The sequence below is a fragment of the Sorghum bicolor genome, chromosome 2 (genome assembly GCF_000003195.3).
Source record: "Sorghum bicolor cultivar BTx623 chromosome 2, Sorghum_bicolor_NCBIv3, whole genome shotgun sequence".
Classification (NCBI taxonomy): Eukaryota; Viridiplantae; Streptophyta; class Magnoliopsida; order Poales; family Poaceae; genus Sorghum; species Sorghum bicolor.
In genome coordinates this window covers 4,514,675-4,528,245 of record NC_012871.2, presented here as the reverse complement: position 1 = coordinate 4,528,245, position 13,571 = coordinate 4,514,675, and the positions used below count along the sequence as shown (strand labels likewise).

At 45.2% G+C, this 13,571-nt stretch overlaps 2 protein-coding genes across 3 annotated transcripts; one reads left to right on the top strand and one right to left on the bottom strand.

Annotated features, from left to right (window-relative positions):
• LOC8081177 lies at positions 2,932 to 12,231 on the top strand. Of its 2 annotated transcripts, XM_021452657.1 has the most exons (6): positions 2,932 to 3,826; positions 8,127 to 8,468; positions 8,569 to 8,651; positions 8,743 to 8,835; positions 11,696 to 11,784; positions 11,899 to 12,231. In XM_021452657.1, exons 1-4 carry the CDS (start codon positions 3,143 to 3,145, stop codon positions 8,759 to 8,761), a joined length of 1,128 nt encoding a protein of 375 aa, XP_021308332.1. In that variant the 5' UTR covers positions 2,932 to 3,142; the 3' UTR covers positions 8,762 to 8,835; positions 11,696 to 11,784; positions 11,899 to 12,231. The 2 variants fall into 2 exon arrangements, with proteins under 2 accessions (XP_021308332.1, XP_002461522.2); XM_002461477.2 differs by lacking the exons at positions 11,696 to 11,784; positions 11,899 to 12,231 and adding an exon at positions 9,992 to 10,938.
• LOC110432575 lies at positions 12,622 to 13,354 on the bottom strand. Its single transcript, XM_021453316.1, has 2 exons — positions 13,118 to 13,354; positions 12,622 to 13,014 (listed from the first exon to the last, which is right to left on the bottom strand). The coding sequence occupies exons 1-2, from the start codon at positions 13,352 to 13,354 to the stop codon at positions 12,844 to 12,846; spliced, it is 408 nt and encodes a 135-aa protein (XP_021308991.1). The 3' UTR covers positions 12,622 to 12,843.

Genomic DNA, 13,571 nt, shown 5'->3' with positions numbered 1-13,571 from the left:
GGTAGGAGGGAGTTGTCCTTTGTCAAGCAATGAGACACAGTAGCAGAATCTTCCTTGAGGTGACATGGCACGAGCATTTGTCAAGCACTCCACATGGAGGTGTCCAAGAATGCCGACGGAAGACGTAGTGGAGCCACCGACAACAAGGACATGCTGGCGAGGAGGCACCACAACATCATGAGGTAGATAGCTTTATATGCACGGACCTCAAGCTTAGTGCAAATTGGTAAGATGGGAGGTGGCAATCAGAGGTGAGTATGAGTGGAGACAGGGTGCCAAAGTAGAGAAGACAGAGGGTGGGTGTGCGTGAGTCATCGTGGTAGGGTATCTATAGGTGGAGCGGACCCCTGAATTGCCAAGCCCCATTAGGGAGATTGAGGGGGAGCAGTAGCTGTGGTGAGATGTGCTAGGGCCACGGTCATCAGCCGCTATGTGGATCACCAATGAGGGTGACAACTATTATCAGTACCAGCATCAACTGCACAGGAGTAGTGAGCTGCCTCGTAGCCTTGACTGGAGGGCCAAGGGGGATCGTGACACTCGTAAGAACTAGAGTGACCTTGGATCTTGTTGGGCCTTCATGTTGTGGCTATGATTGAGGGCCCCACCACATTGGGTGGGAGCACATGCCCCTTGAGGGTAGATTTAACATTCCCCCTCCACCACATCAACAAGGGGAAGCTCATCTCTCTCGGAGCAATAGCTCAAGGATTGCACACTCGACAGTGAGGAGAAGTGCTCACCCCAGAGGGGCCTCCAATTGATCATTAGCAACGGTGGCGTCACTAGAGAGAGTGACTAACCTTACACAGGCCGCATCGACAAGTGCGACCAGGGCAAGCTCAAGAATCACACCTCAACCAATGTTGGCTTCAAGTAGATTGATAATAGCAGAGTGAGCTAGCACTGATGGCCATTGTTGCATAGTAACCCATTGTAGTGGGTCTTGCTCTGCCCCTTCTTCAAGTCCTAGAATGCTAACATGATCTTTAGTGACCCCTGCATGGAGACAAAAAAATAACTGTCTCACCATCATCGAGTACAGAGAGAAAAGCAATGAGTTGTTATTGATTGCCAACAACTCTTTTGGCATGAGTTAGGGAGATAAAAGCTATGTGCTACTCAAGGGGGGCCTCAGCGGTACCGGACTCTGCAAGATTGTTAACTTTGTGGTCCACCCCTACCATGAAGCTAGCTAGGCTAGCGGCCTCTCAACTACTCAAACTTAATATGTTGATTGATCCAGATCAGGGGTGGACCCAGTGGTGGAGCAAGAGTGAGGATGGGGGCTTGAGCCCCCTACCCTCTACTACACCATTGGAGCCCTCCCGTAAAGTTTTTAACCATAGTTGTATGTTGTAGGAGGGGCCGAGGTCAAACTGGAGGTAGGAGAAAGTAAAGGTGGATCGCGGTTTTGGCATGACCTACACATGCATTTAAAAACTGGTATGAGAGAGGCAAAGGGAATGTGGTGTTTTGTGTAAGGCAAACAAGGTTCTCGGAAAGTGTTTTTTTTATAATGGAATTTGGGTCCAGTCTCTACACTCTAAAGAGGTGTACACAACTCATTTATTACATTCTAGAGCACTCAAGCTCAGCTCTCTCAAAAGAGACGATAAACAAAAGATAAAACCTTGACAAAAGGAAAAGAACCAAGACAAAGATTCAAGTCTACTCCGAAACTTCCATCCAAACTTCACAAAGACCTCTATAATGACTATTTCCAAGATCCTATAACCACTCTTCATGTTTGATCTTTCATATTCTTTAGTAGTAGCGACCATTGCCAAATCAAATATGTTGCTCTAAAAACCACATGCAAAAAGGTGATTAGTTTACCTTTGTTGAATACCACATCATTTATGTTCAACAATATAGCCTAACAAATATACAACGGCTGCTCCAAATCCAAGAACACGTGGGCCTAAGATAAGACACTGGGTTTATACGTCCTTCATCCACAACCACCATGGTTGGTGGCTCGCCGACCTTCCTAGCCACCTTTTCCGCCAGTTCTTTCTTCTTCACCAACACCTCTAGGATGCCCTGAATATGAGCCCAAACCATGATTTTATTAAGCTTGTAGTCCTTGACGTTTGAAAAACCATCATGTTCTTCTAGGACCACCCCACCAAACAACCAAGGTCCTCCCTCCATGATCCTAGTCCAATCCCCTAAACATTGGAGTTGGACAAGGAACATATTCTCTCCTAGCACCTTGGATGTAACCCTTTTTACCGCCAACCACGCGTTGTGTATGACATTCAATAGAGTTAAATGGTTGAAAGTTTTTGTGGTATAAACCCCAAATGACACCAAAGGTCATCGTCTTCCTCCCCCAACAACGTGAGCCTCTACAGACCGGCCGCCGCCGTCCCCGCCTCCCTCTAGACTCAACATTCCACTGTACTGCCGGATCTCCTTGAGTACGTGCCATGCAACTTGTGTGCATAGTTGGGAGAGAAAAGGGCAGCAAAGAGCGACACATGATTTGACAATTTGGTGGGTTTTGCAGTTTTTGGTGGACCCTTGTCAGCACCGCCAAAGAAAAAGGAGACCCTAGGAGAAACCCTAGGGGAAACTTTTGCCTTAGGACTGTGCCAGAGAGCTATTGTGCCATGCCATTGACGTAGCTAAAAGAGCTAATTCTAGATATTCTAGATATTCTAAACTAGAACTTGTTTAGTTCTCCTTGCTAAATTTTAGCCGGCTAAACTTTAGTTACTATAGTAAATAAACTTTCAAACACACTAACTAAAAAGAAGCTAAAATAATTTAGTCCCACTAGTCAATCAAGATTAGATAAAATAGTTTTTAGCTGTATAAAATTTAACAAGGGAACCAAACAGACCCTAACTTGTTATTCTGGTGTGAGTTATGTGACGAGGGATCAGAAAACCGAAAAAACGTGACTCGCGTAATAACAAAAAAGAAATATATATTAACAATATTAAGAGGAAAAAAAACATTGTGGAGACGGAGGCGACCCCCCTCTTTTCTGGAATATTCTCTTTTCTGTTGCCGTTGGATAGTCGGCCCAATACACTTCGTCACGCGCGCAAAGCCTCCGTTCCAATTCCAATTCATCCTACCCAATTTCTCGAGCAGCTTCCGTGCGCGGCGGAGAGGGACAAGAGCTCCGATGCCGAAGCATGGGGATGGCGCGGGGCGCTCCGCGTACGTGCTAGTGCTCCGCGAACACGAGGAGGAAGGCAGGGGCTACGCGCTCGAGCTCGCCCCCCTTTTGGCCAGCGACGCGGCCCCGCGCGCTCGAGGCCGCGCTTCGACTAGGGTGGAGGAGACCGCGGCCGCGGCGGCGACGGCGACGCGCACGGGCACGGGCACGGGTCCACGCGCTCATGGGAGCGGCCAGACGAGGGAGGAGGCGGCCGGCGGCGCGCCCTCGCGTGATCAAGGCCCGCGCTCAACTCGGGAGTCGGCGACGGTGACGAGCACGGCTCCTCGCGCTCGCGGAGAAAGCCCGGCGAGGGAGGCGGGGACGGCGGCGGCCGGTCGGGCGCCTCGTCCGCGTGGCTGTCACGGTCGCGGCCTTAACACGGCCGTGGATGTGGCGGCGGGTGGCCTGCACGGCGGCGATGGGGCAGGCGGCGGAGGCGAAGCCGCGGACGCAATCAGCGACGACCTAGCAGGCGCCGCCGGGGAGCAGATACTACGCGACATGAGAACCCTTCTCTTCTCTCAGCCCGACGGCAGTCTGACGCAGGATTCGTTGAGAATTGATGATGCCAACAAGAACCTCAAGCTCCGCGAGCGCGAGGTTCTCATCCCGGTCTTCCTTTCCCCTAAGAAGAAGGGACAGAACAAGGTACTCTCTCCCTCGCCTCCATCCTCAATCCTCCAGCTGCTTCTCTCTTCCTCGCCTCCATCTTCACGCTGCTGCGCCCTGCCTCCCCACTCTCCAAGCCTGATGTCACGGTGGGGTGAGTCGTCAGGCACCCGTAGTAGGGAGCCAAGGTCGCATCAGAGGATGGAGTTCTCTGGTCCGGGGACTGGCCTCCCCTGCTCATGTGCCCAAAGTGCGGTCAGAGTAGAATCATCGAGCTGTATGTGTTGGCCACTTGGGCCATGTGACAATAATATCAGTCTGCCAGGTCAGAGTAGAATAATCGAGCTAGGCTCCAAGAAACTGTTGAATCTATACTGATGTACTAATGCCTGTAGCCCTCTAAAGAACCCATCTATGCTTTCCCCTAAATGCACAGAAGAACCTGGTAAAATGTACATTCTCTCCAATAGTCCAATTTGTACTGTGTCTCTTACCCTTCAAATACTTCTTCTGTAGTATCCTTGTAGCAATGTTATCCATTCCACTATCCAGCTTATGAATCCATTTGGATAACAGAGCGATGTTCATTGCCTATATCAAGAAAACCCAAACCGCCAAACTCTCTAGGTTTGGCCAACGCTTCCCATTTAATTTAGTCATATGATATTTCTTCTTTTTTGCCACCCCTCCCAAAAGAATCTCCCTCTAACAGAATCGAACTTTTGATGATTTCCCTCATACAGCCAATAGAAGCCGATATAGTACATTGGGATACTTGACAAGCTCGAATTAATCAAAATTGATCTGCCCCCATATGACAGTTGTCCACATTTCCAAGTCTCCAACCTCTTTTCTATCTTGTTCCGTGGCTCACTCAACTGAAGCTTAGTCAACTTCACATCACTTGTTGGAATTTCTAGATATTTCATAGGCAGTTTGCCTGGTTTGCAATTCAGAGCATCTGCCACCTCCATTGCTACCACCTTCCCCAAGCCCACTGTGAAAACCTCTGCTTTATTGTAGTTAATTTTCAAGAATTTCACATTCTGGATATTCTCATTACTGCTCTTCAAGAACAAAACTGTGTCATCCGCATATTGTAAATGAGTAAGTCCTCCCTCCACTAGATTAGGCACCGACCCCTCCACTATACCTTTCTCTGCAGCTCTCCTCAAAGATGGCATCTAACGCATCTGCCACCAAATTAAACAGCACTCAGGAAAGTGGATCTCTCTGCCTCTTCCCTTCATAACTTCTGAAAAATTCTCCTCTCTCACTATTCAAGTTAACTGCTTCTCGACCACCACAAACCACTGTCATAGTCCAATCAACAAATTTCTCATAAAACCCTTCTTTTCCAGCACCTCTTTCAGAAAATTCCAATTAATCTTGTCATACGCCTTTTCTAAATCCAATTTTGGAATTACGCCTTCTTTCTTTGTACTCTGCAACTCCTGCAAAACTTCATGAATAACTACCATACCATCTAAAATATATCTTCCGGGAATGAACGCTGATTGTGCCCTGCTAATCACTCTTGCTGCTATCTTACCAATTCTTAGGGTCAGTGCGATCTAAACTGTTTAATATTGGTGGCGCCTTTAATCTTTGGGATTAAAGTCAACACACCATAGTTCAATCTCCACCAGGTCCAACTTCCCTTCATGCAGCTCCCTCAACATTTCCAGAATATCCCCTTTCAATCTGTCCCAGAAAACTTTAAAGAAAAGGACTGAAAGCCGCCTGGTCCTGGCGCTGTATTGGTCTTCATCTCTTTAATCACCTCCAACTCTGCCATGGTAAACATCCTTGTCAGCTCTCTATTATCCTCCACTGACACCCTCAAATGATCCCTTCATATTTCTGTGCAGTTTAATTATTGGTTGTTCTTTGCTGCCAAAAAGCTTTTTATAAAAATCTGTCACATACCTTTTCAAATCCTGTGAGTCTGTTAACACTCTGTCCCCCTCTACTAAACTGTGATTGAAGCATTTCCTCTTACGACCGTTAGCAATACCATGAAAGTAAAAAGTATTAGCATCTCCCTGCAGCAGCCATCTCTCACCTCCTCTTTTCTGCCAAAATAATTCTTCCATCTATAAATTTGATTCATTTCCTCCACTCGATACCTCGCCTTCCAATCCACCTCATCCACTTGCTTGCCTTCCACCTCTTTGTCCCATTCTTCCCGCGACAGTTTCAACACCGGTTTCCTTTTCCTCTAATCACTGCCCAATTTACGGCCCACCCTTCCAAACTACTGTCAACTTATTAGAAACAACGCTCCAATGATCCTAAATGTACCCCTTCCGTCTCTCTGGCCACTTGTTCAGCACCCACTCTGTAAAACCCTCCTGCTTAACCCAGGCCGGCTCAAATCTGAAAATGTTCAATCTCACTCTCCCCTCCATCTCACCTCTCCACCAACAGAGGATTGTGATTAGACCCCACTCTAGTTACGGACTGAGCTATTACCATCGGAAACTGATTTTCCCACTCCGTGGAGACTAACACTCTATCCAAGCTAACCATTACTGGATTAATTTTCTTATTTGTCTGAGTAAACTGTCCCCCCGCTCTTTGCAGCTCCTTTAAGTTCTGTTTCAGCTACAAAGTCATTGAGCGCTTACATTAAATTATCATTGACATTTAAGATTTCTCCTCCACCCTTCTTATCAAATTAAAGTCCCCTCCTAGCATCTTTGGTGACTGAAAATGTTCCACTACACTTTGTAAACCTTTTAAAAAAAAAATCTAGTTTCTTATCATCTTGCACTGGCCCATATACATTGAACAGCTGCCAGCCTGCCACTGAAATTTATCCTGTAGTCCAACTAGCGACATCCCTTGAAAGCCCTCCCCTGAGAAAGTGGCATTCACCTCCACTAGTTCTCCATTCACCCCCATAAGCATTCCTCCCGAGTGACCACAAGCTTGGCACCCAACTCCACTTAAACAAACCACCCCTACTGATCCCTGCCAACTCTCTGTCAGTAAACTTTGTCCTGATAGTTTCTTGAATACAGATACAATCCACATTATGCTTATGCATCAACTCTATCAGTTGTTTTCTCCTCTATCCGCTTCCCAGGCCTCTCACATTCCAAAAAAAGAATCCTCATTTCTTTTTGGTCATCGTCTTCACTGCTTTGCCATCCTTTGCTTGGAGGGGGTTATAGTCTTCCTCTGTTTACTCCACTATCTTGAGATGTTCTGAACTCCAATCTATCTGTGTCTACCTCCACTTCCAATTCATTCACTTGAACTTGCTTTGCCTTCTCTGTCGCAGCCAAGGTTGCTGTGCTACTTCTTTAGCCTTTATAAAACTAACTATTGCATCTATTTCCTCCGTAGACTCCCCTAACACTAGCATGCACTCGGAAGCTATACTAACCAATCTATTATCCTCTACATTTTGCAATACAGTAAAAGGATTACAAATCATACCTTGGGAATCATCCCTTGCCTCTCGCCTCTTCAGCGGTACTGGTGACTCTTGCACTGGTACGGGTAGCAGCAACTGGCGCAGCCCCCACCACCTTCCTCTTCTGTCCCTGTGGCTCAAGCACCGTGGACAGCTTCTTCAGCTGCATCAGTTTCTGAAGAGCTTCCTGAGTACTGCCCTCCTCCCTTCCCAAGACCTCCTCCTCCATCACCTCCCCTTCCCCAGCCAGCTTCTCACCCCCATCTACCCTGTCTCAAATTCAGTTACTTCCCCCTGTCCAGCACTACTCCAAACCAGTCCCACCTCAGTTTTTTCACTAATACTGGTGATCCCTTCCTCCCCTAAGCCTCCCCTTTCTGTTTGCTCCCCTTTCTATCTGAACCTTGTTTACTGGATTCAGGAATATCCCGCCCAGCAGTAATCTAATTCTCTGAATCCTTGGGAGAAGGCTTGCGGAGCTGTTGGAGGAATGTTTCACCCATGACCCTGCAATTTTAAATTTGGGGCTGGTATTAGACATATCTTGGAGTTGCTCTAAGATGGGGCTGGCATCAGGCATATCTTAGAGTTGCTCTAAGATAGGCACTTAGGGGATTGGCTAATAAGTTATTTTATAATCATGGTATTTTTGTTGTTATACAAAATAGATGCAGTGGTTCACAAGCATTATTGTTGTTATATGTTGCAAGACAACACTCACTTTGAATAAGCAGTAATACAAAAAAAATGGATATGTGTAAAATTGTTAGCTTAATAGGGTTCTAAGCATTGCGATTGTACCAAGCAAAATTTGCATTTAGTTATTACTTGTGCTGCACACAGTTTTCTGTAATACATCTACCCCAGTTACTTGACATTGTATTGAGTAACATTTCATTGATTTTGTTATTGCAGGATGACATATGGAACAAGCGGCAGATCATGTATGGAATTGCGCTATTGGGACTTTTGAGTTTTGTCCCTGCAATTGTAGCTTTTCTGCCAAAATGGGTGCTCTTCGTTTTTGCAGCTATCTGGGGTTTAAGTAGTATTGGTTTCCCATTTGGACTTTTTGGTACATCTAAGCTGGAGATGGCCTACAGTCGTCTTATGGGGCGGTTTATCTTCATGGTGTTTTGCCTATCTGTGATCTTCATGTTGTACCAATATATGACACCACATAACACATTTTGGACTATTGGCTTTGCATTTGTTGGTGCTATCGTGATGGCAGGGCATATGATTTCTTGGGTCACGGTAATGCTATTAACTTTCTTTTCTTGTGATTTCTCTGATTTTCACATGATGTTTCCTTTCTCTGAAAATGTGTATTAAATGTTTTTCTATTTCATTGTAGGGCTGCCTCACTGGGAGTGATAAAGATGATGAGTCTAAGTCCTCAGGAGAGCAGGATACAATAACTTCAGATTTACTGCAAAGGTAATTGTGTTGTACAACCTTTCTAGCCTTCAGTTTTGTTTTGTCACTTCTTGTTTTCTCATTTTCTCTTTATAAGAGCAATTTTTTTCAGACTCTTGGACAGGCACTAGGATTGGCGAATATCTCATGTTAAGTAGCTTTTCAGATGAGAGGAGGACATGATAACTTCAAATCTACTACAAAGGTAACTGTGTTGTACAATCTTTCACTATGCCACAACCAATCTTTAGCATCTCCTTATGTGTCGTTTGACGCGTTTTACAAACTTATAACAACATAGTGCCTGATGATATATATTTTTAGTGACCGGCTATCTAATGTTAAGCATACAAAAAAAAATAACCATACGTTAACCATACAATCACCATGTCAGACATTCAGACAATACACAATCATCAAACACATAAACCGGACCAAAGCTCATAATTTATATATTAAAACCATCAATAATTGTTATATGCCATTTTAGATACATAATTCATGGCAAACAAGCCAAGATGAAACAAATTTGGCCCATATCTTATTTGGCTTGCTTTCACTATTCACACGGTACTGTTCACACGCTACAGTACCGTGTGGGCCCCTGGACCAGCTCCGCTTGCCATAACACTACTCCACCCTTCCAAGACAGCTGGTCCTCAAGCTGTGACGATTGCTGGGGGAGTCTGCATGATGAGGTTGTAAGGCGCGGTCATGCGCTTGGCATACACGATGATCTCGTCGTCGTCCATGTTGCGTAGCGTGCGGACGTCGCCCATGACGGAGCGGCGCACCACCCCGACGACTCCACCCCTCCAACAGAACAAAGAGCAAGAAAATCCAAAGCAAGAGTGAACCTATCACTGTAGCTGGAGATCGACTAAAATGTACAATTTAAATAATTGTGGAACAGTAAACTATTAAGTCCAAAGTGGTTTACTTCCTCAAATTTTATGAAATTATGCTTCTGTTTCATAAAGTTTATCCCACACAATGCCTTGGAACATATCATGAAACATGGTACGCAAGGAAGACTATGAAATAAAGCAGTAGTACCTGTCCATTCGCATGCCGAGCCATAGGATGCCGGAGTTGCGTGCGCAGAGGCACTTGCCACCACCTGCCTCGCACGCTGCTGCCGCACAGGGGCCATATATAGCCACCACTTGCCTTGCACACCACCACCAAGCAGTCAGCAATAGATAGGACACAGAAAGGATAGCCTCTGGAATTGCTGATAAAAGAATTTATTCTATCCTCAAATACTAGGCTGATACTCGATAGTAGTACTGAGTAGATAGGATAGATCATTGTTGATGTATTTAACAGATCCTGTGAATTCAAATACTATGCTGATGCAGATTGATCATTCAAAGTTCACTTGCACAAGAAGGCATTGGAAAAGTGTGAAAAGGCAACTGACAGGACAGTAATATTGCACTGTGTTAAGTTTTAGGAGACAGAACCAAAATGGACGTTTGCGTTGGTGAGGTGCAACATTTTTTTCTTGAATGAAAGAATAGAGGACAGGCCCCTACTGAATGAACATAAAGAGCAACAGATTGTACATGTTCCTAATACAAAAATCTAATAGGTATTTTTAATTGCCTACTAGTACATGTATATAGGAGCACAGAAAATCCTTTGCACAGCAAACAGCTACTTTGCTCTGGTCCTTTGCAAGAACAAAGGAACAGGCTAACAGTAACAGCTAATGCCTAAAGCAGGCAATTTGGATTTGGACTGAAGTATTGTATTAAGTATATATACCTGCCTAGATTATTACAAAGCATTGGGATGCAAAAGTAGGTTACTAGGTTCCTAGCTGCATCTGCTGAGGGTAATGTCCATACTCCACCTCATTTATCTCCCTAATCGGACCAGTGGAGCAAAATCATTTTTTTGTGACATGGAGAGCGATCAAACTTTTAAGCTGTGGGTGATTTGATTGATGCTGAAGTCACATCACTATGTACCAATTAGTATTTTTTAGTAGTATGAAGAAAAGAGGCAAAGAGAGAAAGATCTTGTTGGTGTCAAGGTCAAGTGGGAGCAGCAGCTTCATCTGGTATGCCTCATGCACAAACTTGCTGCAAGATAGGATAGGAAGCAACAGATCCACGATTTAATTTCAGTTTGAAGCAACATGAAGGAGAGCTGCAACCAAATCTATTGGCATCAATAGAGCACCGATAGAGAGTGGATTTGTTGGCTCGCTGGTTTTGTTGAAACGAAGGGAATCACCAAATCCATATCTTGCAACGAGAGGAGCAGCAGGCCAGCAGCAGAGAAGCTTGGCTAGGGAGGTGGAGGGGGTGGTGGGGGGCGGCTTGCCGCCAGAGGAAGTGGTGGAGGTGTTGGGCAGGTGGAGGACGTTGGTGAAGGCAGATGTGGACTCCATGTAGGTGGCGATGCCATCTTTGATGTCAGCGAAGTAGAGCTGCTCACAGAGATCTGGCAGGCGAGAGGGGTTGGGTCACAGGTGGGAGGATGATGCGCGGGCGGCAGCCATGCGGAGGAGCAGGCCATGACACGCAGAGGGTTGGGGCGTGGTGAAATGCTGCGTTCAAGGGGCGGGATTGGGGATTATGGATGCTAAGGTTTGGTCTGACTAATGGACCAGCAAAAAGTAGGCACGAGTTGGGCCAGCTGAGGACACGCGAGCCTATTTATAATGACGGATGGTTGGATCCAAATATCAAGATTTAACGACATACTGTCAAACAGCAAAGCGAAATAACAATGACGACTGATAGTCTTTTGCAAAAACGAGATATAAGAATTGACCATGAGGCGCCAAAATAATGTTGGACGATGCTCTCCGCCGCCGCCCGAGGCGCGGCACCCCCTCCCCCGCGCCGGTGCCGGCGCCCGTCCTGGTATTTTAACAATTCCCGTATGATGTAAATTTTTTAACGTCCGACCTTCCAACATTATTTTGGTATTTTTAACGATTCCCGTATGATGTAAATTTTTGGCTGTTATATATTGTTTCTAGCCTTCTTTTCAGTTTTGTCAACTCTTGTTTCCTCAGTTTTTCCTTATACGAGCAAAAACTTTTTCAGACTCTTGAACAGACATTAGGATGGTGAATATCTCCTATTGAGTAGCTTTTCAGACGAGAAGAGGGTATGGTAGCTGATCTATTGCAAAGGTAACTGTGTTGTACAGCCTTTGTAGCCTTCAGTTCTGTTTTGACAACTCTTTTTTTCTCAATTTTCTTTATATACAAGCAATTTTTTTCTAATCTTTTTCGACTCTTGGACAGGTATTAGGACCGATGAATATCTTTCAGACTCCGATTGTTGGATGGACATTAGGACTAGTGAATCTCTTGTTGAGTAGCTCCCACTTAAATATGTCAGACTTCTTGAATTTGTATTCTGAGATTGATCTTGGATTGAGGTGTAAACACGGCTAGATTTTGATGTGTACAACCTACAGTGAACATTGCAACATTAACTAGTGGATGACTGTAGACATCATATTCATTCACAGTAAGTTGTTAGGCATTGCTGACACTAGTTCATATATGTTCATAATGTGATGTTGAGAATTGGTTCTTATGTGGATAATTCAGTAATGAGATTGTTCATATTTTTATAATGTGTTGTTGAGAATTGGTTCTTATATGATGCTATTCAGGTTATACTTGTTGCTTATTAGAACCTTATATCTTTTTGGTTAAATAAATGTTGCTTACTAGGGCTTATCTTTTTTGGGTAAATGACATATTTGTATGTATATTTTGGGTTTGATTGGTTTGCGGTCAAAATTTACCATGCCAAGGATTCAGCAAGCCATGATTTTGGCTATTGTTTGGTTTGCTATCAAAACTTGCCAATCTCTTACATTTGGTTTGCTAAATCCGTGGTAATTTTTTTTATTTAACTTTGGCTTGCCAAATCTATGACAAATTTTGGTCACAAACCAATCAGACCATGTGCGACTTGATAATATGGTATTCTCAGCCAAACATCCAAACATATCCTTAAGGGTACACCTAAAAAGTTGTATACTTCTTCATAACATCCAAACATACCCTAAGGGTACACACCTAAAAAGCTCCAAATTCAGCTACAGGATAGCGGCAATGCCGGCAGCGTATGACTGCACGTGTCTAACTGTGCAGCACCAGAGAATTAAGGATGGGGTGGTGTTTCAAATAGATACACATGTGGTTCGATATACATTTGGAACACTATCCCCATCCTTACAGAGAATCGATAAAACAATCCAGTGTGAGCAACCATATCATGGCCGCCATCATGGCAACCATGACCAGAGAAGCCAGCCAGGCGAACGCTTCCGACCCGCTCTTGCACATCGGGAGCAGCGAGACGAGGAAAGCCGACGCCAGCAGCCACGCCACGACGATGAACGACTGCGCAGGCAACAGATATATATATGTTAGGTCCAATCAATGAATGGAGGATCGATCTGCTGCAGTAGTAGTAGTTACAGTAGTTGGGAACGAACATATATACCCTGATTGCGATCTTCCAGGCACGACTCAAGGGGCAGCACCCTGCTGGTTCGGCTTCCCGGCCGCCGCCGCCGCCTGCTGCGGCATCGCCGCCGGCGAGCACCAGACGTGGATTTCGCCGGCCGCCTTCTTCTAGGAGCGAGTAGAAGAGATCGTAGTAGTACTCTCTGTCGTCAGCCCTCGACCTGGACGACGCACCTGCGTTGCACGAGTTCAGTACCGCCGCCGACGTGTACATCGATCGTCTTCTAGTTTTGTATATATCTATCTAGTAGTAGTCTAGACACGTAAATAATACGGCGTTCGATCAAGAGACTTATTTGCTTATATATATTACTACCAAAAGAAAAAAAAAAGGAGGACAGCATCGACTTCGTCTTCTCTCGAGGCGTAATGGAGTCGGAGTCGGACGTCCGATAGCCCTGGCGCCCTGCTATATAGTACACGAATATTTT

Coding starts and splice junctions, on each gene's coding strand:
- LOC8081177 (XM_021452657.1), top strand. CDS start 3,143: ATGCCGAAGCATGGGGATGGCGCGGGGCGCTCCGCGTACGTGCTAGTG. Junction 3,827..8,126: donor AGAAGAAGGGACAGAACAAG/GTACTCTCTCCC, acceptor TTGTTATTGCAG/GATGACATATGGAACAAGCG. Junction 8,469..8,568: donor ATATGATTTCTTGGGTCACG/GTAATGCTATTA, acceptor ATTTCATTGTAG/GGCTGCCTCACTGGGAGTGA.
- LOC110432575 (XM_021453316.1), bottom strand. CDS start 13,354: ATGTACACGTCGGCGGCGGTACTGAACTCGTGCAACGCAGGTGCGTCG. Junction 13,015..13,117: donor CCTGGAAGATCGCAATCAGG/GTATATATGTTC, acceptor TTGCCTGCGCAG/TCGTTCATCGTCGTGGCGTG.